Genomic DNA, 25,234 nt, shown 5'->3' on the forward strand with positions numbered 1-25,234 from the left:
TTTGCTGCTCACTCTGAACTTCCAGGACATTCTCCCCTCTCACTGGCAGTGTGCTGGGATTGTGGAAGTCTACCACCAGACCTCCCCACGTTTTATGTGGAATCTGGGGATGATTAAACTCCAGTACTCAGGCTTGAGCAACAGGTGCGTTACCCACCAAGCTGTCTCCCAAACTACTCCTCTAATTTAGATGCTATGTGTTTTATTTGTTTATTTTTTCTTTTTATTTATTTGTTTATTTTAGTTTTTCAAGTTAGTGTCTCACTGTAGCCCCAAACTGACCTAGAATTCACTATGCAGTCTCAGTGTGGCCTCAAACTCACAGTGATCCTTCGACTTTAGCCTACTGAATGCAGGGATTAAAGGTGTACATGCCACCATTTTCTTGCAGTGCTTGGTATCAAACTCAGATCCTCTTAGGAAAATGCTTTCACTGAATTATATCTTCAGCCCTCTCTTTTATTTATTTATTTATTTATTTTTAAATAGGGTCTGACTATGTAGGCTGACCTCAAACTTGAAAACCACCTGTTTCAAGCCTCCTTAGTGATGGCCATCATTCCTAGCCCAGGGACACTTTCTTCCTGCCTTACTCCCCATTCTTTTTTGTTTGTTTTTTGAGGTAGCCCAAGCTGACCTGAATTTCACTATATAGTCTCAGGGTGGCCTTGAACTCATGGCGATCCTCCTATCTCTGCCTATGGAGTGCTGGGATTAAAGGTGTGCGCCACCACACCTGGCTTTTTTTTTTTTTAATATGGAATGCTTAATGAGTTAGTGTGTCATCCTTGTGCAGGGGGTATGCTAATCTCTATATCTATCATTCCTGTTGTAGTATATGTGCTGCTAAAGCAAGCACCCACTCCTTTTGGAGATCCTGCCTGCTCAATCTTTTATGGTGGTCTCAGTCTGACTGGCTTTCCCTGTCTCTCACACTCATCCTTAGCACCCTTTTTCCTCCCTTCACAGATCACAAGGCAACAGTACCAGAATGGGCTGCTGGCCTCACACCTGGAGAACAGTCCTCAGCTCCCTGTGGATAGCTGTGCCACCTGCTCAGAGAACTGTGCTGACAAGCCTGAGCTGCCCGCGGTGGACGAGACCACCACTCTTCTCAACGAGCGCAACTCCTTGCTGAACAAAGGTTCCCATGAGAGTGCCATCTGACAGGGGGGCCCGGGGACCCCCGCCCACCCTGCGGGGGCCTTCCCAGAGGGCCCACATGAAGCCAAGGAGCCTGTTAGGCCAGAAGGGATACAGGTAGATACCTGCATGACTGAGCAGCCAGACAGCCCTGCACATGGGGATCTGGTCACAGACGGGGACCTCTCAACAACTCTGGTGGGGCCTGACTAGCCCTGCTCCAGTGGGACGGCAGGCCTGCTAGTGAGTGAAGGCCATTTTTTACTGAGAGAATTTCTAAGCTAGGCTTATTGCTCCTCTTTTTAAATACCATTTTGGGAAGGGAAGACAGGGTTAAAGAACTTTATGTTCACAAATTATTTTTTTCAAAACAGAAAAAAAAAAAAAAAACTTTAAAAGGTTGAGGCTCCTTACCCCAGGAAGCAATAGCCATAATTTGCTCCTAGCCCTGACCTTCCAGCCCATGTCTGTCACTCTGGGAGCCGCTCTTCTGCGGCAGTGGGGCCCAGAGCCAGCAGGAGGATAGCTGACTCGAGAAGAAGCCAGTTCTTCCGCGGAAGCAAGGTACCAAATGACATTGAGACCAGCTGTTTGAATACACGCACTAAGGCCTGTCTGAGGTGCAGGAAGCTGAGCTGCTGGGTCACGAGGGACACGAGGACTCCAGCCACGTCTACTTGTATCAGCTGCCAGCTCCAGCAAGCTCCTAGAATTCTGTCCATGGGCTCGCTGTCCATGAGTCGGAACTCAGCTGTGGACTCTCCCCTGCCTCCCATCTATCCCTTTGGACAATGTTCCCCTGGAATGGGCTGACTCCAAGTGTTAAGCAGGGTCTTTGGCTCTTCCAAGCTTACCTGCTTCCTAGGCCCTGCCCTCCCTTTTACCAAAGGTTTCCCCTCACTGGTGAGGGCATCTACATTAGCGTTGATTTGTTTGGCTCTGGGGGTGAAGCTGGCCATAGTTATCTGTGTTGTTAGCAGTCATTACCACCCACCCACATCCACAAGGCTCAACAGTTGACCCAGGAAGACTTCTTCCCAGATTCTGTATTCCTCCATTCTTAGTCCCTCTGAGGGCTGGGAACAGAACATGTTGGAAGCCACCCAAGCAAAGTCATCACCCTCTTCCCACTGTGGCTGGCCGAGGCTCACTTGACTTCATTCATGCAGTTGAGGAATCCAGGAAGGAGGGTTCCACCTAATAGTGTGCTGTCGGCAACTGGGTTTCCCATGACTTCGTGACCCTGGTAAGGGGAAGCTGATGTCCTGCTGAGAGCTGCACTTGTGGGTGGAATCAGGCTGTGCTACAGAGCTCCAGACTTTTCCTGTGGGGAGACTGTGGGACCAAAGGCCAATTCCACCCTTCTTTTGGGAAGAATAGGAGCTGGGATGCAAGATCCAGGTAAGGGAGACTGCAGGCCTTCTGTCCGTATGGTATTTATTCACTTTTCTCCTTAGCCAGTGGGGTCCTGATGCCCAGAATATTATAACCCCTGGGACATATGGGTGTCATGCACCAAGTATGCTCACCCCTGGCCAGTCACAGTATTTACTCCTAGGAGCCTGGAGAAGAGTGGTTTCTCAACCATATGAAACAGAAAAATACATTAGACCTTTGATCTCTTAAAAAAATCCTTCGTTTTCTCTAAGTGTGGCATGCGCCTGTGTTCCCACAGGAGCTGGCCCAGCTGTGTGCCTGAGAGCCCTGAATACCAGGTGGAGCAAAACACATTGGCTGGGACCACATGGGTGGGTGTGGAGGCAAAAGGAGCAGGTGCATACACTTCCACAGCTACCTCTTTGCATGCACAGTAACTGCCAACAGACGGTCCCTCCTCCCTTTTCCTCCCCTTCACCACTAAGAATCACTTCTTGCAGAGGTCATACTACTTTCCAAATTTTACTGGTCTGATGACTTCCTCCTCCCAGTGCAATTTTTCACTTCTTCCAACCTCTGGTTCCCGGGCTGAGCCCTACCCTGGAGCTGTTGTGGTCTGAATGTCTTCCCAGGCAAGAGAGACTTCACAGCATCCAAGTGGGCAGGCAAGTCACAGCCATTGTAGCAAATAACTCCTATTTATTTTGCATTAAGATTTTAATTTGTATATTTTTGTGATTTATTTTGGCATTGTTATGAGTTTGACTCTCGGGGAGTTTTGTTGTTATGACTCTTGTGTCTTTTGTCACAAAACAATGATAATATTTGCTAAACAATATATGGAATTTATTTTTGATTGGTAATAAAAATGAAATACATTAAGTCTTAGTATATAACATGAGTGTTTCTGTCTTTGTTTAGTATTTGTAGTAGAGCTGGAAGTTCCAGTGACTATCACTGTGACAGCACAAGGGGCAGTAAAATATTCTGAGACCATTTAGCAGTGAGCTGCAGCAGAACTGTAATTGACAAAATACCTGTAATCAGGGCTGTTGTCTTAGAGCTGGAAAGTGGCAGCTGCTGGCAGACATGCAGAACAAGAGTGCTGCCAGTGATAATTTTGTAAGTTGAATGTCACAGGGCTTGTTGCAAGTGCTAGAAGGAGTAGCTGGCATGAGCAAATTGCACTTTCTCCCTCTCTGGGGCTGAGGGCTGGATAAGCTTGACCCAGTAGAATGGTTACATTGCTTCTTAACATGCAAGTGCTGTTTCAAGCCACCTATGGCATGTATGCATACTATAGACTTGTGTATGCAGTTCACTGTGCCAAGACCGGCCACGGGCTCAAACAAGCAGTGCTTAAGAACTGACAAACTAGACTTGAACAAGGTAATCCTCCTACCTCAGCCTGGGATTAAAGGAGTATGCCACCACTCCTGGCCCCTTGAATGCTGAGATCATAGGCCTGAACCACTGCACCTGGCTTGTTTGCTGAAACCAGGTCTCACTATGTGGCCCATGCTGGCCTCTGTGAGCCTTCCTTTCTTCAAATACCCTGCTTTGAGCTGACATGGAGGTACATGCCTATACTTCGGACATTCAGAAGGCTGAGACATTTGAGGCTGTCCTGGGCTACATTACAAAACTGTCTCAAAAGAAAAAAGGCAGCCAGGCGTGGTGACGCACGCCTTTAATCCCAGCACTTGGGAGGCAGAGGTAGGAGGATCGCTGTGAGTTCGAAGCCACCCTGAGACTGAAAAACAAAAAAAAAAAAAGAAAAAGAAAGAAAGAAAGCAAAAAGGCCTGGTGTGGTGGCATATGCCTTAAATCCCAGCACTTGAGAGGCAGAGGTAGGAGGATCACTATAAATTCAAGGCAAGCCTGAGACTGCATAGTGAATTGCAGATCAGCCTGGGCTACATTTGAGACTCTGTCTTGGAAAAAGAAGACAATTGGGATTTCAACAGAGATATCCCAGATAAAAGGAATCACACACACATACACACACACACAAAAGAGGCTAGAGGAAATTACAATTATCCATCCATTCCAAATGTGTTTCAGCCCTTCCTGCTACATGCCAGCCCATACCAACCCCACAGTGAGTTTAGGGAAAATGGCTGTGTTACCAAAATGACTCTATAGATTTTCTACAGTCTCTATTAAAATTCCAATATGGCCAGGCGTGGTGACACACGCCTTTTTAATCCCAGTACTAGGGAGGCAGAGGTAGGAGGATTGAAGTTTGTTTGAGACTAGCCTGAAAGTACATAGTGAATTACAGGTCAGCCTGGACTAGAGCGAAACCCTACCTTGGGAAAACAAAAACAAAAACAAAAACAAAAAAAAACAATGCCTTTGTAGTGGGCTGCTAGGGGTTCAGGAAATTCCTTGAATCCTAAGTCCTGGGTCTGTGTCTGCTTTTAATCAAAGAATTGAATAAAATAAGAGTGAGAAGGATAATTATTAAATGATTATATTTACTAAGGGAAGTACAGAACCAAGGAAAGATACTCATGCGGCTTGAGAGACCATGTGTAGGGACTGGGAAAACTGTGAAAAGGACAGAAAAGTTCAAAGAGCTCCTGCCAAGTGGGGAGCTGGATAGTTAAAGAGCCCATGTGGAGAGTAAGGGCTAGAGGGGCCCTGCCCTCAGCCTGGCCCAGGTGAGCCAAGCTGAGGGGAAACTTATCAGTAGCCCAAGTTTCCCAAGTGGACAGGTAGCTCAGAGAAATTGTTCTTCCATATTTATAACCTTAAGGTGAAGGGCCCTACCTTCTAGCTTAGTTCACCTGAGGGACAGCTGATAGGGGCTGTCTCAGGAAGAGACTAGTCATGCATGATGCCAAGTTCTGGGGACTGAACTTGACCAACCACAATGTTTAAATCCTAGGAAAAGGCTGGAGAAATGACTTAGCAGTTAAGGCACTTGCCTGCAAAGCCAAAGGACTCAGGTTGAGTTCCCCAAGACCCCCATAAGCCAGATGCACAAGGTGGCACATACATCTGGAGTTCGTTTGCAGCAGCTGGAAGCCCTGCTGTGCCCATGCTCTCCCTCTCTGTCTCTCATATACATAAGTGAATGAAACAAGGATGGAAGTATCACCACACCTGATTTAAAGGTAGGTTACAGGGCCACGGAAACAGAAAATAGCATGGGGCTGGAGAGATGGTTCAGTAGTTACAGATGTTCGCAGCCTTGGGTCAACTCCTCAGTACCCATGTAAAGCCATGTAACAGTGCACAAAGTGGCCCATGAACCTGGAGTTTGTTTACAGTGGCAAGAGGCCCTGACATGTCCTTGCTCTCTTTTCTTTCTCCCTTTCTCTCAAATACAAATAAAAATAAAAACACAGGGGCTGGATAGATGGCTTAGTGGTTAAGATACATGCCTGCAGAGCCTCAGGACTCAGGTTTGATTCTCCAGGTCCCACATAAGCCATATGCACATGGTGGCACATGCATCTGGAATTCATTTGCAGTGGGTGGAGGCCCTGGTGTGCCCATTCTCTCTCTCTCTTTCCCTTTCTGACTCTCTAGTAAATAAATAAATCTTTAAAAGACAGCAAAGAAGGCTAGAGAGATGGCTTAACAGTTTAGGTGCTTGCTGGCAAAGCCAAAGGACCCAGGTTCAATTCCCCAGTACCCACATAAAGCCGGAAGCACAAGTCTAGAGTTCATTTACAGTGGCTAGAGGCTCTGGTATGCCCACACACACATGTTTTTGAGGTAGGGTCTCACTCTAGCTCAGGCTGACTTGGAATTCTATGCAGTCTCAGGGTGACCTCAAACTCACAGTGATTCTTCTACCTCTGTCTCCCGAGTGCTGGGATTAAAGGCGTGCTCCACCATGCCCAGCATCAAAATATATTTTTAAATAGACTGGAGAAATGGCTTACCAGTTAATGTGCTTGCCTGTGAAGCCTAAGGACCCAGGTTTGACTCCCCAGAGCACAAACCGGATGTACATGGTGGTGCCATGCATCTGGAGTTAGTTTGCAGTGGCTAGAGACTCAGGCATGCCCATTCTAACCCCCTCAAATAAATAAAAAAAATATATATTACTAAGAACAGACAGCAAGTTACTGGCACAAAAATAGGCATGTCAATCAGTAGAACTGCTTAGAAGATCCAGATATAAACTTATGCAGCTACAGTCATCTGCTTTTTGGCAAAAATGCCAAAAATATTGAGAAAAGATAGCCTCTTTAACAAATGGTGCTGGGAAAACTGGATACCTGTATGTAGATGCATCAGCTCCAAATAGATCCCTCCCCCTTAATGTAGGGCTTGGGAGATGGCTCAGCTATTGAAGGCACAAGATACCTTGCAAAGCCTGATGGCCCAGATTTATTCCCAGCACCCACGTAAAGCCAGATGCAAAGTTGCACATGGGTCTGGCATTGGCTCACATGCACCTGGCATTCATTTGCAATGGGTAGAGACCCTGGCACACCCATATGCAAGCACATGCACACACGTGCAAGTAAATAAAAACAACCCTCACGTATGACCTTAAAAAGAGACATTATGCACTTGAAACTCTGACTTGCTGGAGGAAAAAAGTATGGAAAGTACTTCAAGATACAGGAATAGGTAAGAACTTTCTGAAGAAGCATCCAGTTGCTCAGGAAATAAAGCCAATAATCAACAGATGGAACCCCATGACATTAAAAAGTTTCTGTCTAGCAATGGAAATTGTTAATCAAGCAAAGAGGCAGCCTATAGTATGAGGGAAAGTTTTTACCATATACCTGATAGGATCAATATCTAGGATCTACAAAGAAATCAAAAACTAAACAACCAAATCACAAAATGGACTGTGAGGGCTGGAGAGATGACTCAGGGATTAAAGGCACTTGTTTACAAAGCCTAACGGTCCAGGTTAGATTCTCCCAGTACCTACATAAAGCCAGATGCACAAAGTGATATATGTGTATGGATTTCAACTTCAGCAGTAAGTTGCCCTGGTGTACCCAAGCACTCTCTTTCCCTCTCTCTCTTCTCTCTCCTCCTTTTTTTGTTTTTTGTTTTTTGAGGTAGGGTTTCACTCTAGCTCAGGCTCTCCTGGAATTCACTATGTAGTCTCAGGGTAGCCTCGAACTCACGGTGATCCTCCTACCTCTGCCTCCCAAGTGCTGGTGTTAAAGGCGCATGCCATCATGTCCAGCTGTCTCCTCCTTTCTTTTCTCTCCACTCTAGCAAATAAATTTTAAAAATGGAATATGGAACTGAACAGAGAACTCTCAAAAGAAATATAGGGCTGGGGAGATGGCTGAATGGTTATAGGCTATGGCTTGCAAGCCTGCCAACCCAGGTTCAATACCCCAGCACCCACATAAAACTGGACACACAGTGACATATGGATCTGTGATCCTAGTGCACCTGCCACAATGGGAAGCAGTGCCTCCTAGGATAATTTGAGGCTGTGGGCCAGTTAGTCTGATTTTGTTATTTTCAGTTATTTAAGAGAAAGAGAAGCTGGGCATTATGGTGTGTGACTTTAATCCCAGCACTTGGGAGGCAGAGGTGGGAGGATCACTGTGAGTTCTAGGCCACCCTGAGACTACCTATTAAGTTTCAGGTCAGCCTGGGCTAGAGCAAGACCCTACCTTAAAAACAGAGAGAGAGAGAGAGAGAGAGAGAGAGAGAGAGGACAGAGAGAGAGAATGGGTGCACCAGGTCTCTTGCCACACTCCAGACACATGTGCCACTTTGTACACCTGGATTTATGTGGGTATTGGGGAATCAAACCCAGGTCATCAGGCTTTGTAAACAAGAGCCTTTAACTGCTGGGCCATTTCTCCAACCCTATTTCTCAATTTTTATTTATTATTTGTAAGCAGGGGAAGAGAAAGAGAGAATGAGAATGAGTGCGCCAGAGCTTTTTGCCACTGCAAACAAACTCCAGATGCATGTTGCACTTTGTGCATCTGACTTTTTGTGGATAGTGGAGAACTGAACCCAGACCTATAGGCTTTGCAAGCAAGCATCTTTAACCACTGAACTCTCTCTCCAGCCCTTTTTATTTTATTTTTTATTATTGACAACTTCCATAATTATAGACAGTAAACCATGGTAATCTCCCCCATTTTCCCCTTTACAACTCCACTCTCCACCACATCCCCTCCTCCTCTCAATCAACTTCTCTTTTATTTGATGTCATGATCTTTTCATCCTATTATGATGGTCTTGTGTAGGTAGTGTCAGGCACTGTGAGGTCATGGATATCCAGGCTCTTTTGTATCTGGAAGGAGAATGCATTGTAAGCAGTCCTACCCTTCCTTTGGCTCTTATATTTTTATCTACCACCTCTTCCACATTGAACCCTGAGCCTTGGAAGGTGTAATAGAGATGTTTCAGTGCTGAACACTACTTTGTTACTTCTCAGCACTATGGTGCCTTTTGAGTCATCCCAAGGTCACTGCCATCTGAAAAAGAGAAACTTCTCTAACCAAATGTGAGAGTATCATTAATACATGGGTATGAACATTAAGAGAAGTGCTTCCCAAACAGTTTGGTGAGCATATACATATATACATTTAGCCAGACACCAGCAGGTGGTATACCCCTAGGGCTCATGACTTCTGTCATAGTTTTTCGGTATCAGGCATGTATTCCCTCCCATGAAGCGGGCCTCCAGTCCAATTAGAGAGAGGTGTTTTTTTAAAAAGTATTTTATTTTTATTTATTTGAGAGATAGAATGGGTGTGCCAGGACCTCTAGCCAGTGCAAACAAACTCCAGACACATGTGGTACCTTGTGCATCTGGCTTACGTGGTTTGGTAGTTTGAATAAATGGCCCCCAATATAGTCAGTGTTTTATTAGTTTGTAGTTTGGACCTGCTGGAGGAGGTGTCACTGAGTAGGTCTTAGGGTACAGCCCTAAGGTGTGGTGGTGAATTTTAAATTCCAGTATAAAGATATGCAAGTTCTATCTGGAGTCCCTGAAATGTGCTGTGTGCCTTTAGACTTTTAGGCTTGTGCTTCTCTCTTTGTGTTTGGTCCTCTGAAAGTAGGTCAGCTTCTTCTGCCATTATGGAACTTCCCCTGGATCTGTAAGCTTTAATAAATCCCTTCCTCCATAACTGTGCCTGGTCTGGAAGTTCATCTCAGCAATGAAATTGGTACCAGAATGTGGAGTGAGATGAACCTGATTATGTGGGTTTTGGTCTTTTGGAACTTTCGTTTTGGAGGAATGGGCATAGACTTAGTGCTTGCAACTGAAGATGCCTTCTGGAGTGGTAAACCAAGTATTATGGACTATTCTGATGAGCATTTCAGAATGCTAAGTACAGACTTGGCTTATGAGCTTTCTAAGGGTTAGGAAAGATTGCAGAGGCCTTTGTTGGAACTGGGATACTGGCATAAGGGCTAGCTACATTCTGCTACCCAGGCCCAGAGATTTATCAAGGTTAAATTTGTAATGGACTAATGTGTTTGGCTAAGGATATTAGACTGAAAGAGTTAAGATTTTAAGGGACTAGAGAGATGGCTTGGCAGTTGAGGTGCTTGCCTGGGAAGCTTAAGGATCCAGGTTCAATTCACCAGTACCCATGTAAGCCAGATGCATAAGGTGACACATGTGTCTGGAGTTAGTTTGCAGTGGCTGAAGGATCTCGCACGCCCATTCTCTCTCCCTTTCTTTCCCTCCCTCCCTCCCTCTCTCTCTCTTTCACTCTCTCTTTCTCAAATAAATAAATAAGATTGTAAGTTAGAAAACCTCAAGCAAGTTATAATTATAGGCACTGAGACTAGTTTTAGGTTGCTGAAGCTGCTATTGTCAAATCCATTAGCAATCTTAAGGAAGATGGCCCATTTGCTTTACATTAAAACAATGGAAAGGATGCCCGAGGAAACACTATGATAGAAATGCAAACTCTTTTGGAACGGGTTGACTGGAGAAAGAACCTGCTTTTCACCCCTGAATTACGAATATGGCTGTGTCCTGCATACCTGGTTTTGGTTTCAGAAACATGAAAAATACATGGAATGGTTATGAAATACACAGTTTCAGGAGCCCCTGCTGAGATGCGGCATATAGGCAGGGTGTGATGACCCTCATGAACAGACTGGAAAAGCCTTTGGAAGATGGACTGTGGTCTGCATGGAGACCCAAAGATGTTTTGGATATACCAGGACTGTGCAAGGGCTACCTTGGTGGCTGTTGGCTAGAGATGAAAGTTTTCCCTGGTTACTCAGCCCAGCTGGAGGGGTGGAATTGTAAAATCTGGAGACTGCCAGTGACTAGTTATATCAGACTTGAACTGCAGAAGTTTGATGTTTGCTTGATGGTTGTGGAGTTTGCTTGTTCTAGTCTCTCCCTGCTATGTCTTATAGCAGTTGAAAATATTTACTCTGTGCCTTTATATGTTGAAACTGTATAACTTGTTTGTTTTACAGGACTTATAGCTAAGAGGCAATCTTAAATCTCAGAGGAGACTTGGGACTTTGGAACTATCTTAAGTTGGTAAAGACTGTGGGGACCTCTGAAATTGGACTGAGTACAATTTATAATGTGAGATGGTTATGAAACTATTGGGGGCCAGGGGTTGAATGTAGTAATTTGAATAGATGACCCCCAATATATTTAGTGTTTTATTAGTTTGTGAAGTACCAAGACTCCCAGATGAAGTTGGGGTCCTTGGGAGTCACCCAGTGAACCTAGAAAACCGAGACACTCGAATGCAATAACAGCAGGATTCTTTACTTTCAAGCCTAGGCAGGGACTCAATCTACACAGGCCGACGCAGCGGGAGTGGGAGAGAGCCCCTTTCTTTTGGGGGAAGGGGTTCATATAGGAATTTGAACAAAGAAGTAGGGAATAGATGTATGATTGGTTGATTTAAACAGTTCTGATTGGTTTGGGTTTTCAGTGGGCAAAGTTGTGGGCAGGAGCTAGGGGCACTCTAGGCAGATGAGGTAATCTCCATTGTGATGGGCTAAGCAAACAGTGGTACTTGACGATTTTTGAATTGACAGGTTTATCTAAGCAGGTGGTCGGGAGGCCAGAGGCCCCCCCCCCCCCCCCGCAGTGGAGTGTTCCTGGAAGGTCCTTGAAGTGGAGATTTTTTTTTTGTTTTATTTATTTGTTTGAGAGCTACAGGCAGAGGGAGAAAGAGGCAGAGAGAGAGAGAGAGAGAGAGAGAGAGAGAGAGAGAGAGGGAGAGAGAAAGAGAAAGAGAAAGAGAGAGGGAATGGGGGCGCCAGGGCTTCCAACCACTGCAAATGAACGCCAGACGCATGCACCCCTTTGTGCATCTGGCTAACGTGGGTCCTGGGGAACCGAGCCTCAAACCGGGGTCCTTAGGCTTCACAGGCAAGGCTTAATCGCTAAGCCATCTCTCCAACCCCTCAATTTCTTATCTAAGCAGGTGGTCAGAGGCCAGAGGCCTCCGCAGTGGAGTGTTTCTGGAATGCCCTTGAAATGGAGATTCATCAGAAACTTTAGGGGGAAAGGTGGCAATTAAGCAAGCAAAGTTTACAGAAGCAAAAGTTCAGCACATTAGTCAGCTAGTTCTCTATCTAAATCAGGTCTGGGCCTTTCTACTTAAAATGGTTATATTTGGCCTTTCAGTTTATAGTTTGGATCTGCAGCCACCTGGCTGAAGGAGGTGTCACTGGGCAGATCTTAGGGTCCAGCCCTAAGGTGTGGTGGTGGATTTGAAATTCCAATGTAAAGATATGCAAGGTGCCTAGTTCTATTAGAGTTCCTGAAGTGTGTGCTCTGAGGCTTTTGGCTGTGGCTTCTCTCTGTGCTTGGAGCTGTGAAAGCAGGCCAGCTTCTTCTGCCATTATGGAACTTTCCCTAGATCTGTAAGATTAAATAAATATCCCTTCCTCCATAACTGTGCCTGGTCTGGAAGTTCATCTCAGCAAACCTGAAGCTGTCTGCTACATGTGGGTACTGGGGAATTGAACCTGGGTCCTTAGGCTTCACAGGCAAGGGTAACTGCTAAGCCATCTCTCCAGCCCCACCCCCCTTTTTTTTTCTTTTGAGGCAGGGTCTCTCTCTAGCCCAGGCTGACCTAGGATTCACTATGTAGTCTCACGCTGGCCTTGAACTCACAGCAATCTTCCTACCTCTTGATTAAAGGCATGTGCCACCATGCCCAGCCCAATAATCTTTATAAAAAAGAAGAAATGCTGATGGCCAATGATTACACACACACACACACACACACACACACACACACACACACATAATTTTTTTTAGGCAACAGATTGGCTTTTTTTTTTTTTAATCTGAGAGAGTGAGAGCAAAGATAGAGAGAATTGGCATAGGGCCTCCAGCCATTGTAATCAAACTCCAGACATGTGTGCCCCTTTGTGCACATGTGTAACCTTATGCGCTTGCATCACCTTGTGCATCTGGCTTACATGGGATGTGGAGAGTGGAACATGTGTACTTAGTCTTCCCCAGGCAAGTACCTTAACTGCTAAGCCATCTTTCCAGCCCCAAAGATATATTTTTTATATCTACTATGATTTATATTGACCACATCCTTTCCAGTTCAGGTGAGTTCTCAGGCCTCAACAAAATCCCACAAGAGGGGCTGGAGAGATGGTTTAGCACTTAAGGCATTTGCCTGCGAAGCTGAAGCACCTTGGTTCTACTCCCCAGGACCCACATAAAAGCAGATGCTCAAGGTGGCACATGCATCTAGAGTTCGTTTGCAGTGGCTGGAGATCCTGGTGCACCCATCCTCTCTCTCCCTCCCTCTCTCTCTTGCGTGCGCTCTCTCGAGTAGATAAATAAATTAATCAAGATGGGCATGGTGATGCACGCCTTTAATCCCAGTACTCAGGAGGCAGAGGTAGGAGTAGCACCGTGAGTTCACAGCCACCCTGAGAATACACAGTGAATTCCAGGTCAGCCTGGTCTACAGTGAGACCCTACCTTGGAAAAAAAAAGGCTGGAGAGGGCCGGAGAGATGGCTTAGCGGTTAAGCGCTTGCCTGCGAAGCCTAAGGACCCTGGTTTGAGGCTCGATTCCCCAGGACCCACGTCAGCCAGATGCACAAGGGGGCGCACGCGTCTGGGGTTCATTTGCAGTGGCTGGAGGCCCTGGCGCGCCCATGCTCTCTCTCTCTCTCTCTCTTTCTCTGCCTCTCTCTTTTTCTGTCTGTCGCTCTCAAGTAAATAAATAAAAATAAACAAAAAAATTAAAAAAAAAGGGCTGGAGAGATGACTTAGTGATTAAGGCATAAGCCTGTGAAGCCTAATGATCCAGGTTTGATTTTGTAGGTCATGTAAGCCAGATGCACATGGTGATGCCTGGCACACCCATTCTCACTCTCTCTCCCTCTTTCTCTCTGTCTCTAATAAATAAATAAAAATAAATACTAAAAAAAATTTAAATCTCACAAGAAACCCTTCTGAGTGTCTAAAATAAGCAGGCCAATCTTTTTTTTTTTTGGCAAACCAGTTTTTCTTTATATTTTTAATTAATTTATTTATTTGGGGGGGGTTTGAGGTAGGGTCTCACTCTAGCCCAAGCTGACCTGAAATTCACTATGTATTCTTAGGATGGCCTAAAACTCATGGCGATCCTCTCGCCTCTGCCTCCCAAGTGCTGGGATTAAAGGTGTGTGCCACCATGCCTGGTCTTTAATTATTATTGATTTTTTATTACTATTTTAGAGGGAGAGAGAGAAGAGTGAGAGTCAGCATGCCAGGGCTTCAGCCCCCACACTCAAACTCCAGATGCTTGCACCAACTAGTGGGCATGCGCCACCTCGCACTTGCCTCACCTTTGTGCATCTGGCTTACATGGGATCTGGAGAGTAGAACATGGGTCTTTAGTCTTCACAGGCAAGCACCTTAACTGCTAAGCCATCTCTCTAGCCCCCAATAAAAATTTTTTAAAAGTATTCAACATACTTTGCCATCAGGTGAATGTGAATTGAAACTGCTTTGAGAAGCTGGGTGTGGTGGCACACGCCTTTAATCCCAGCACTTGGGAGGCAAAGGTAGGATGATTGTCATGAGATTGAGGCCACCCTGAGAATACAGAGTGAATTCCAGGTCATCCTGGACTAGAGTGAGCCCCTTCCTTGAAAAAACAGGGAAAAACAAACAAACAATGACAACAACAAAAAAAACTGCTTTGAGATTCTTTTTTTTTTTTTTTTTAAGCGTAGTAAGAATTTATTGAGAACTGGGATGTGGTTCTCTCCTTCCACACGGAGGGAGGGAGCAACACTGTAGGAAATCACTGAGAAATGACACTGTCCTAACCCCACCTGGGCCAATACAGGAAGGAGGAAAGTCATTCACTCCAAAAGGGTCGGTCTCTAGTCTTCCTTAATTCAAGAACAGGATGGGTACAGAGGGACCATCACATGATACTGGGGTCAGGGTGGGGAGTGCTGGACCCCCTAGCTGGCTCCTCAGCAGGTGTAGGAGAAACACACCCACTTCCTTTCTTTTTTTAAAAAAATTTTATTTATTTATTTATTTATTTGAGAGCGACAGACACAGAGAGAAAGACAGATAGAGGGAGAGAGAGAGAATGGGCGCGCCAGGGCATCCAGCCTCTGCAAACGAACTCCAGATGCATGCGCCCCCTTGTGCATCTGGCTAACGTGGGACCTGGGGAACCGAGCCTTGAACCGGGGTCCTTAGGCTTCACAGGCAAGCGCTTAACTGCTAAGCCATCTCTCCAGCCCCCCACTTCCTTTCTGGAGATGGACTTTCTGATGACCATCCTCATTTCTTACCCTTGATGAGGCTGTCACTTCCCTGGGTGAAGCTTTCATCCTGTAGGCTCAGCACAAGGTTGTCAGCTGTGAGATAGATGCGGTTCTGCAATGTGGCAATCATCTTGGAGATGTTCTGGGCAGCCCGGATCTTGCGGAGCTTGATATAGCCAGGATTCTTGCCCGGTGCTTCTCCAAGCATCTTGGCAGCCTCAGCCTCCCTTTCGGCCTGTACAATCTTTTGTCCTTGTTCCTGCTTTGCTTTCTCCTCCAAGAACTGGGCCCGCTGAGTCTCCTGCTGGGCCACTTGCTTGGCTTCTACAGCAGCTGTGCACGATCGGCTGAAACTTAGCTCTGTGATGGCTACATCTTGGAGGATGAGGCTGAAGTCCTTGGCGTGCTCAGTCAGCTCCGGTCGAATCAGCAGGGACACCTGGGCTCCCTGGGTGATCAACTATGAGGCATTGAACTTGGCCACAACACTCTTGAGCACCTCATTGACAATGGATGGCAGCACATCTCATAGTCTAGCCCTAAGCGCTGGTACATGCTGGGGAGCTCCTGGGCATTGGGTCGAGACAGCACATGCAGGGAGGTGTTCACCATCTGCAGGTCTTTGGAGCCTGTCAGAGAGGAGATTTTTCGGGGTCTGGCCCGAATGTCATAGATGATGGGGTACTGGAACCAGGGGATCCTGAAGTGGAGGCCTTCGCCTAGGATGGCGTCTTGCTGCACGCCACCGATCCGATTGAAGAAGATGGCTCTGTGCCTGCCTTCCACTGTGAACACGGACTTGCTAACGCTATAGGCAACCGCCCCGGTCCCCAGCAGCAGCTTCAGAGCCGTGCCCATGCCCCAAGGCCTGATGGGCAGGCGCACCGCTAAGTCCTTCAGGTTCTGGGCCATGTCTGATCCTGCTCGGGTGCCACCGCCATGACAGAAAGCTGGAAGAAGCCATTCTGCAGTTCAATGGGAGAGAGAAAAATCGCCAGTGAAGATACTCAACAGTGGACACTGCAAGCCTTATATTTGGCCAGCCAGGCCAAATGAGCCAATGAGTGCAATAGTGGCACGTCTGTCATGGTGGAAACCAACTGCCCTCTAACTGGACTGGAGGCCCGCTCCATGGGAAGGAATGTATCCCTGATACTGAAAACTTAAAACAGGGGTAGTCAACAGCCCTAGGGGTATAATGTTTGCTGCTGTCTGGCTAAATGTATATACTATGCTTATCAAACTGCCCAGTAAGCACTTCTCTTAATGTTCATACCCTTATATTAATGCTACTCTCACTCTTGGTAGAGAATCTTCTCTTTTCAGATGGCAGTGACCTTGGGATGACTCAGAAGGCATCATGGTGCTGGAAAGAAATGACAGGAGTGCTCAGTACTGCAATATCTCTATCACACCTTCTAAGGCTCATGGTCTATTGTGTAAGAGGTGGTGGAAAGAATGTAAGAGCCAAAGGAAGGGTAGGACTCCTTACAACATCCTTCCCCCAGACACAAAATGGCCTGGATATCCATGACCTCATAGTGCCTGACACTACCTTCACAAGACCATCATAAAAGGAGGAAAAGATTATGACATCAAAATAAAAGAGAGACTGATTGAGGTGGGGAGGGGATATCAAGGAGAATGGAGTTTCATTAAGGGAAAATGGGGGGAGGAAGGGTATTATCATGGAATAGTTTTTATAATCATGGAAGTTGTTAAAAAAAATTTCAAAAACCAAACAAATACACACACACACACACACACACACACACACACACACACACACTTAGATGCTAGGGAGTAGGGAGATAGCGCAACAACTAAGGATATCTGCTTGCAATGCATACCTGGTTGGGTTCGATTCCCTATCCACCCACGTAAAGCTGGACATGTATTTGTTTGAGTGGAAAGCACACTAGAAAATAAAAATTTTTTAAATATTTTATTTATTTGAGAGAGAAAATAAAAGCAGACACAGAGAGAGAATGGGTGCACCAGGTCCTCTAGCCACTGCAAACAAATTCTATAATTGAACTTGGGTCCTTAGGCTTTGCAGGCAAGTGCCTTAACTGCTAAGCCACCTCTTTAGCCCCAAATTATATACATACACACACACATATTATATAAAAATACTATATATGTATGTGTATGTATATATATACATATTTATGTTATATATATACATACGTATTATTATACATTATATATATTTTATTATATATATATATATATTTCTATTTTTTGTTTTTTTTTTTTCAAGGTAGGGTCTCACTCTAGCTCAGGCTGACCTGGAATTCACTCTGTCATCCCAGGGTGGTCTTAAACTCACAGCAATCATCCTACTTCTGCCTCCCAGAGTTCTGGGATTAAAGGCGTGTGTCACCACACCTGGCTTTGTTTATTTGTCTTAATTTATTTTTATTAACAACTTCCATGATTGCAAACAATATCCCACGGTAATGCCCTCCCTCCCCCCACTTTCCCCTTTGAAACTCCATTCTCCATCATATCCTCTCCCCTTCTCAATCAGTCTTTCTTTTATTTTGATGTCATGATCTTTTCCTCCTATTATGACGGTCTTGTGTAGGTAGTGTCAGGCACTGTAAGGTCATGGATATCCAGGCCATTTTGTGTCTGGGGGAAGGACGTTGTAAGGGGTCCTACCCTTCCTTTGGCTCTTACATTCTTTCCGTCACCTCTTCCGCAACAGACCCTGAGCTTTGGAAGGTGTGATAGAGATATTGCAGTGCTGAGCACTCCTCTGTCACTTCTTCCCAGCACCCTGATACCTTCTGAGTCATCCCAAGGTCACTGCCATCTGAAAAGAGAAGGTTCTCTACCAAAAGTGAGAGTAGCATTAATATATGGGTATGAACATTAAGAGAAGTGCTTACTGGGTAGTTTGATAGCATAGTATATACATTTAGCCAGACAGCAGCAGACATTGTTCCCCTAAGGCATGGCTACCCCTGTTTTAGGTTTTCAGTATCAGGGTGTATTCCCTCCCATGGAGTAGGCCTCCAGTCCAATTAGAGGGCAGTTGGTTTCCACCATGACAGATGTGCTACTATTGTACTCATTGGCTCATTTGGCCTGGCTGGCCAAATATAAGGCTTGTAGTGTCACTGTTGAGTATCTTCACTGGTGATTTCTCTCTCTCCCATTGAACTTCATGCAGAATGGCTTTTTCCAGCTTTCTGTTCGCTGATCTACATGGAGGAGGTTATCAGATCAGTTCCAGCAGGATTTCTCAGTGGTATGTGGAGTCTTCAGAAATAGGGTGTGTATTAGTCAGGGTTCTCTACAGGAACAGAATTACTAGAATGAATTATTTTATAAAGGGAATTTATTGGATCAGCTTACAGTAGTCCAATAGCAATTGCAGGCCTGAGAATCACCGAACCTGGTAGCTGCTCAGTCCACGTGGCCAGATGCCTCAGCAGTCCCGACCTGGCACTGCAGATGGTGCTGGAAAGCCTGGAGGCTTCCTGAGGAGCCGCTGGGTTTCGATCCACGTGGGTCTTCGGTTGATGTTGGTCTTTAGTCCGCACTGGTCTTCAATCCACGCTAGAAGGTAGGGAGCAGCTCCGGCAGCCAAGTGGAAGGAAGGAAGGAAAAAGGGAACTCTTCTACCCAGAGCTTCCTTATATCAAGTCCTTCTCTGAGCGGGGCTGCCCACTCTGGGGGAAGGGCTCACCCTGGGAGAAAGACCTCCTCCTTTAGTTGATCCTTCCTAGAAGCAGCCTGTGGATTACTAAACAGATCAAGTTGACAACACCTTAACTATCACAGGGTGTTACCATCTATTCCTGGTGGGAAACCAGAGGCCTTGGCAATGGCCTGTAATGTTTTGGGGGCACCAGGGGCCTCCCTGGCCAACAACTCACTGGAAGGTATCCCATTGCTGGCACTGAAAATTTCCTAGTAACAATCTATGGCTCTTGATATTTGTTTTTTGACTTAGGGTCTTACTGGAGCTCAGGCTGACATGGAATTCACTATATAGTCTCTCAGGGTGGCCTTGCACTCTTGGCAATCCTCCTACTGCCTCCCAAGTGCTGGGATTAAAGGAGTGCACCACCACACTTGGCTATATATGTTCTTTTTTTAAAAAAAGAAGTGCCCTTCGTGGGCAAATAATGCTGCTCCCAGAAGCTATTGGTTATTAAAGGATATCCAATGCCAATGGTGGGATACCTCCCAGTAAGTTGTTGGTCACAGAGATCCCTAAAACAATGCAGACTATTTCTACTGCTTTTGGTTGTGCACTAGAACTACATGGTAAGTCCTATTGCTGAAGATACCACATGTGGTTGCAGGACACTGAAATCAAGCCAGAACAGAATTGGAAGCTTTCTCCCTGCTGGCTAGCTAGTTTTGATAACACCAAAACATACTAAGCAGGCATTAGGGGAGAAAAGACATCAACACTTTTACCCAGCTGTGAACCCTACATGCCACACAACTGACCAGCCAGGCAAGCTGTGCCTACTGGTACAATAGTGGCATAATTGTTATGGGGGTAACCAACTGCTTTCTGATTGTATGAGGCATCTTCACAGGTGGAAATTTATGTCTGGTAGAATACTTAGTCAAAGCTTGTAATGGGAAGATCATAGGCTCCAGCAGGGAAGCTATTGCCATTGCTTTGTAAAATGGAATGTTGTGCCCATAAAACTGCCCTCCAAATATTTATATTTATGCCCATAGATTAGTTCTATTCTTGCTTTGGCCAGACAAGCTGCTGCTGCTGCTGCTGCTGCTTCTCCTCCTCCTCCTCCATCTTTTTTAGAGAGAGAAAGAGAGTGTTGGCAGCTAGGGCCTCAATTATTGCAATTGAACTCCAGACACTTGTGTCATGTAGTGGGCATGTGTGGCCTTGTGCTTGCCTCACCTTTGTGCATCTGGCTTACGTGGAATCTGGAGAGTCAAACATGGGTCCTTAGGCTTCACAGACAAGCACCTTAACTGCTAAGCCATCTCTCTAGCCCCGAGCTTCTTTGTTCAGTTGATGGTGACTATGGTGCATCAAAACTTGTTAAAGTACTAATTGGGACTGGGAAGATGACTCAGCAGTGAAAGCCTGCTGGTCCAGGTTCCATTTACAAACCCCCTGTAAACCACGTGTCTGGCATTCATTTCTATCAGCAAGAAGCCCTAGTGTATCCATTCATACATGGCACATCCATACAAATACTGAATCTTTTTGGAGGTAGGGTTTCACTGTAGTCCAGGCTGACCTGAAATTCACTATGTAATCTCAGGATGGCCTTGAACTCAAGGTGATCCTTGTACCTCTGATTCCTGAGTGCTGGGATTAAAGGCATGCACACACCTGGCAAAGATATTTTATTTATTTATTTGAATTTAATTAATTAATTTGAGAATGAGAGAGAGAGAGAGAGAGAGAGGGAGAGAGAATGGGCACACCAGGGCCTCCATCCACTGAAATTGAACTCCAGTTATGCGTGCCACCTTGTGTATCTGGCTTACATGGGTACTGAGGAATTGAGTCTCCAACCTTAGCCTTCACAGGCAAGTGCTTAACTGCTAAGTCATCTCTCCAGCCCTTATTTATTTATTTGAGAGAGAGAGAGAGAGAGTATGGGCATGCCAAGGCCTCTAGCCACTTCAAGTAAACTCCAGATGCATGTTCCACCTTGTGCATCTGGGTTATGTGGGTACTGGGGAATTGAAGTTGGGTCCTTGGGCTTCGCAGACAAGCACCTTGACCGCTAAGCCATCTCTTCAGCCCCAATAAATATTTTTTTAGGAATTTTTAAAAAATTTTTATTAACATTTTCCATGATTATAAAATATATCCCATGGTAATTCCCTCTCTCCCCACCCTCACACTTTCCCATTTGAAATTCTATTCTCCATCATATTACCTCCCCAGGAATATTTTTAAGTACTGAGAATAAGTAGTCATTGTGTGCTTAGTACTAAATGGGACATCTGCATTCCCTGCTTTAAGGTTCAGGGAATATTGGGGAAGAAGTGGATGGAAAGAAAGTAAGGGCCCCAGGATGGCAAGGGTGCTTTGGGATGCTCTTTTCCAGACACAGCACGACTGCTGCATCCAAGAGTTCACAGTGGCTGTCATTACTTGCATAAGACCTGCACAAGGTTGGGCCTGTGAACACTTGGTTACGGAGAGTGGAGGAACTTGTGAGGTGCCCACTTCTCCCTGAAGAGCTGTTAACATCTAATGATTGTTGGGGAAGAGGATGGTATTTTCTTGAGTGGTGTAGTCACTGGTAAGCTGGCCATGTTGCAGTAAGTACTCATGCTCATGCAAGCAATCTTAATTGCTAGGCCACCTCTCCAGCCTTCATGCAAGCAATCTCAATTAAATTCAGTGGATCACACCCACACACACAAAGTAGAAGTGAGACTAGTTGGGAAAGGCGTTCAGTGGGTGGGGGTGGGGAACAAGAGAAAGTAATAGGAAGTGAATATGATCAATACACTAAATACATGTACAAATATTGTCAATAAATAAACAGTTATTGGGCCCAGGTTGTAGCTCAGTGAGTACAGCACATGCCTAGCATGCAAAAGCCCTGGATTCAACCCCTAGTACTACATAAATTAAGCATGGTAGGACACACATGTAATCCCAGCACTTGGTAGGCAGAGGCAGAGAATCATAAATTTAAGGCCATCCTCAACTATATAGTGAGTAAAAGCTGAGTCTGGGATATATGAGATTCTGTCTCAAAAAATAATTTAGGTATAGGTTGTTTTCTAACAAGCCTGAGAGCAAGGAAGAAAATGATTTGTCAAAGGTGAGACCTTGTCTCTCAAGTCAGTGTTTCCTTTCTTTTCTCTAGAACTGTTTTTCACTAGCTAATGACTTCAGACACATGACTCATTTCATGTACATGGTACTTTCTATCAGTGTCAGCAATGTGTCTGGGAGACAAAGAAGAGGGCACTTGGTGGCTGAATCCACTACAAAAGCATATGCATTTTTTTCTTCAAAGAAGAAAGGACAATTCCTGTAAAAGTCATGTCATTATTGCTTCTGCTGGTGTCTTATCCTATAATCTGCAGGAATAAAACAAACTATTTGGGGCATAGAGCACCAGATAATAACGAGAACACAGGATTGAGTTTCCTCACCATCAATCTGTAGTTACAGTATATTAATTAGAGAAGACACTACTACCAACTTTTGACTTTATTTTTACTTAATTTATATTTTAAAGTATTTTATTTGTTTGCAAACAGAGACAGGGAATGAATGAAAGAAAGAATGGGTGCACCTAGGCCTCTTTTGACTGGAAATGAACTCCAGATGCACGCTCCACTTTATGCATCCATCTGGCTTTTACGTGCGGGGAATAGGACTCAGGCTGTCAGGCTTTGCAAGCAAGTGCCTTGAACAGCCATTTCTCCAGCCAGGGCTTCATATTTTCCAAGCTGGCCTGGAACTTACTATGTAGCCCAAGATAACCTTTAATTTCTTTCTGATCCTACTGCCTTCACCTCCCAAGTGCACTATCACACCAGGGTTATGTGGTGCTGGTGACTGAACCCAGGACTTTATGCATGGTAGGCTAGCAATTTACTAACTGAGCTACATCTCCAACCCATTTTGTTTTTCCTTATATATCTCTGGCTGTCTTCAAGCCTGTGGTGATCCTACTACTACTGCTTCTCAAGCGCTGGGGTTATAGGCACACACCCTCACACATGGCAAAGAGTTTTTCTCAAGCTATTTTTACCACCATGGGCTTGTTTTTGCACATTGACTTACACATAAATGTGTGACTTGTGTCCTTACACATATATTTTTAGATAGGTATTTTCAGGATGTAGTGAGTTGTAGGTATTTTCAGGATGTAGTGAGCTGTCTACAGAATCATTGAAAAGCCATTTTTAAATCCATGTAGGGGCTGGAGAGATGGTTTAGCGGTTAAGGTGCTTGCCTGCAAAGCCAAAGGACCCAGGTTCAATTCCCTAGGACCCACGTAAGCCAGATGCACAAGGTGGCACATGCTTCTGGAGTTCATTTGCAGTGTCTGGAGGTCCTTGAGCACCCATTCTTTCTCTCTCTCTATCAACATCATTCTCTATCTCTCAAATAAATATTATAAAAATATATAAATATTAAAATACACATATATTGTCTACTTGCAGTAGGAAATTTAAAAAAATATATTTATTTGCAAACATAGAGACAAAACAAAGAGTGTGAGAGAGAGAATGGGTGCACTAGGGCCTCTTGCCACTGCAAACACACTCCAGATGCATGTGCCACTTAGTACATCTGGCATTAGCTGGGAAAAAGATTGAATCCGGGCAGTCAGACTGTGCAAGCAAGCACCTTTAACTGCTAAGCCATCTCTCCAGCCTGCAGCAGCAATTTCTTTTTTTGATTTTTCAAGGTAGGGTCTTGCTCTAGCCCAGGCTATAATTCACTTTGTCGTCTCCTACTTCTGCCTCCTGATTAAAGGCGTGCACTACCACATCCAGCTGGAAAAGTTTTTTTTTTCCCAGATGGGGTCTCACTCTAGTCCAGGCTGACCTGGAATTCACTATGTAGTCTCAGGGTGGCCTTGAACTCATGACAATCCTCCTACCTTTTCCTGCTCAGTGCTGGGATTAAAGGTATCTGCCACCAGACCTGGCTTGGAATTTTTTTTTTTTTTTTTACAAATATAAAAGTAGGGCTCAGTGGTTAAAGCTCTTGCTTGCAAAGTCTGCCAGCTTGAGTTCAATTCCCCACTACCCATGTAAAGCCACACGCATCTGGAGTTCATTTGCACACCCACTCCCCACTCCTCTGCTTGCAAATAAATAAATTTAAGAAAAGCACTCATAAACGTGTATAGAAAAATTTAAAAAAACATGTAATATGGATACCAATCACATAAAGATCATATGCAATTGGGCATGCCACCTAGTCAATGTATCAAACTTTTCTTTTCTTTTCTTTTCTTTTTTTTTTTTTTTTTTTTTTGTTTTTTCCAGGTAGGGTCTCACTCTGGCTCAGGCTGACCTGGAATTCACTATGTAGTCTCAGTGTGGCCTTGAACTCACGGCGATCCTCCTACCTCTGCCTCCCGAGTGCTGGGATTAAAGGCATGCGCCACCACGCCCAGCTATCAGACTTTTCTTAAGGCCAGTGAGGACAATTTTGAATAGCTCTCTAGTCCTGAGGAATCCCCTAATAAGCTATAGTAGGGAAATGAGAAAATACAGAAATTTTGACAGGTGCCACCTTCTTGCATGTGTGGGATGATGACCAGGGTATCAAGTCGCACTGGAACCCAAAATCCACCCTGTCTGAGCTTTACTTTTCTCCTGTAACTACATGAAACAGCCGTGGAAACGCAACGCAACTGTGACTTTCGTGTATTTACTATGGGTTTCCTTGGCGGGACCGCAAGTTCTTCAAAAAGTACAGACCTGAATCTTGACGTCCCCAGCGTTGGACGCGACGCTGAAACATCTTCACGAAACCTCAGCTTCCTGACGCCCAATCAGTGGTTCTTACTGAGCCCTCCTTAGCCTTGCCGCGGGTTAAAAACCTTCCTCCTACTTTTTCTAAAAGACGGTATACTTCATACACTTAAATCTCCAAGTGCAATTTTAGTTTGACCAGAACCCCTGGTTCGTCCCAGAGCGCTGGCCGGGCCTGAAATGCACAGAGAAGTGGAGGTCGCTGTCCACGGACTCAGTCCACGGCTCTGAAACGCAGGTCTTCAAACTCGGGCGGGGTCGCCGAAAGCCCCACGCCCCCGCCTCGCCCCTCCCTTCCCCGCCTCGCCCCTTCCCACCCCGCCCCTCCCCGCCCCTCCTCTCCCCGTCCCTCTCCTCCCCTCCCTTCCCCTCCCCGCGCGGCTTGTTTACTCCCCGGCGCAGCCTAGTTCGACCCCTGAAGCCCGCCCTCGCGCGCCTCCTATTGGTCGAGATGTCGCGAAGGTCAGCGCCGATTGGCCAGAGGAGGCGGAGGCGCGGGGCGAGCGGGGTAGGCTGCGCGAGAGGCCGAGAGGGGGCAGCAG

The 25,234-nt window shown here is 45.5% G+C and overlaps 1 protein-coding gene, 1 non-coding gene and 1 pseudogene across 2 annotated transcripts in view; 1 reads left to right on the forward strand and 2 right to left on the reverse strand.

Annotated features, from left to right (window-relative positions):
- Cnnm4 (cyclin and CBS domain divalent metal cation transport mediator 4) overlaps window positions 1-1,536 on the forward strand; it is a 50,236-nt gene extending 48,700 nt beyond the window's left edge. The window contains exon 7 of the mRNA XM_045147748.1: window positions 970-1,536. Within this exon, the coding sequence (XP_045003683.1) occupies window positions 970-1,167 (198 nt within the window). The 3' untranslated portion in view covers window positions 1,168-1,536. The remainder of the gene's footprint in view (window positions 1-969) is intronic.
- Window positions 752-859, reverse strand: LOC123460466. The gene has a single exon (XR_006637022.1). It is a non-coding gene; the product is annotated as a U6 spliceosomal RNA (small nuclear RNA).
- A 13,695-nt stretch (window positions 1,537-15,231) lies between the features above and the next one.
- LOC101607400 lies at window positions 15,232-16,127 on the reverse strand (annotated as a pseudogene).
- Window positions 16,128-25,234: the final 9,107 nt, after the last annotated feature.

Source organism: Jaculus jaculus, chromosome 4 (assembly GCF_020740685.1).
Source record: "Jaculus jaculus isolate mJacJac1 chromosome 4, mJacJac1.mat.Y.cur, whole genome shotgun sequence".
In the NCBI taxonomy this organism is placed as follows: Eukaryota; Metazoa; Chordata; class Mammalia; order Rodentia; family Dipodidae; genus Jaculus; species Jaculus jaculus.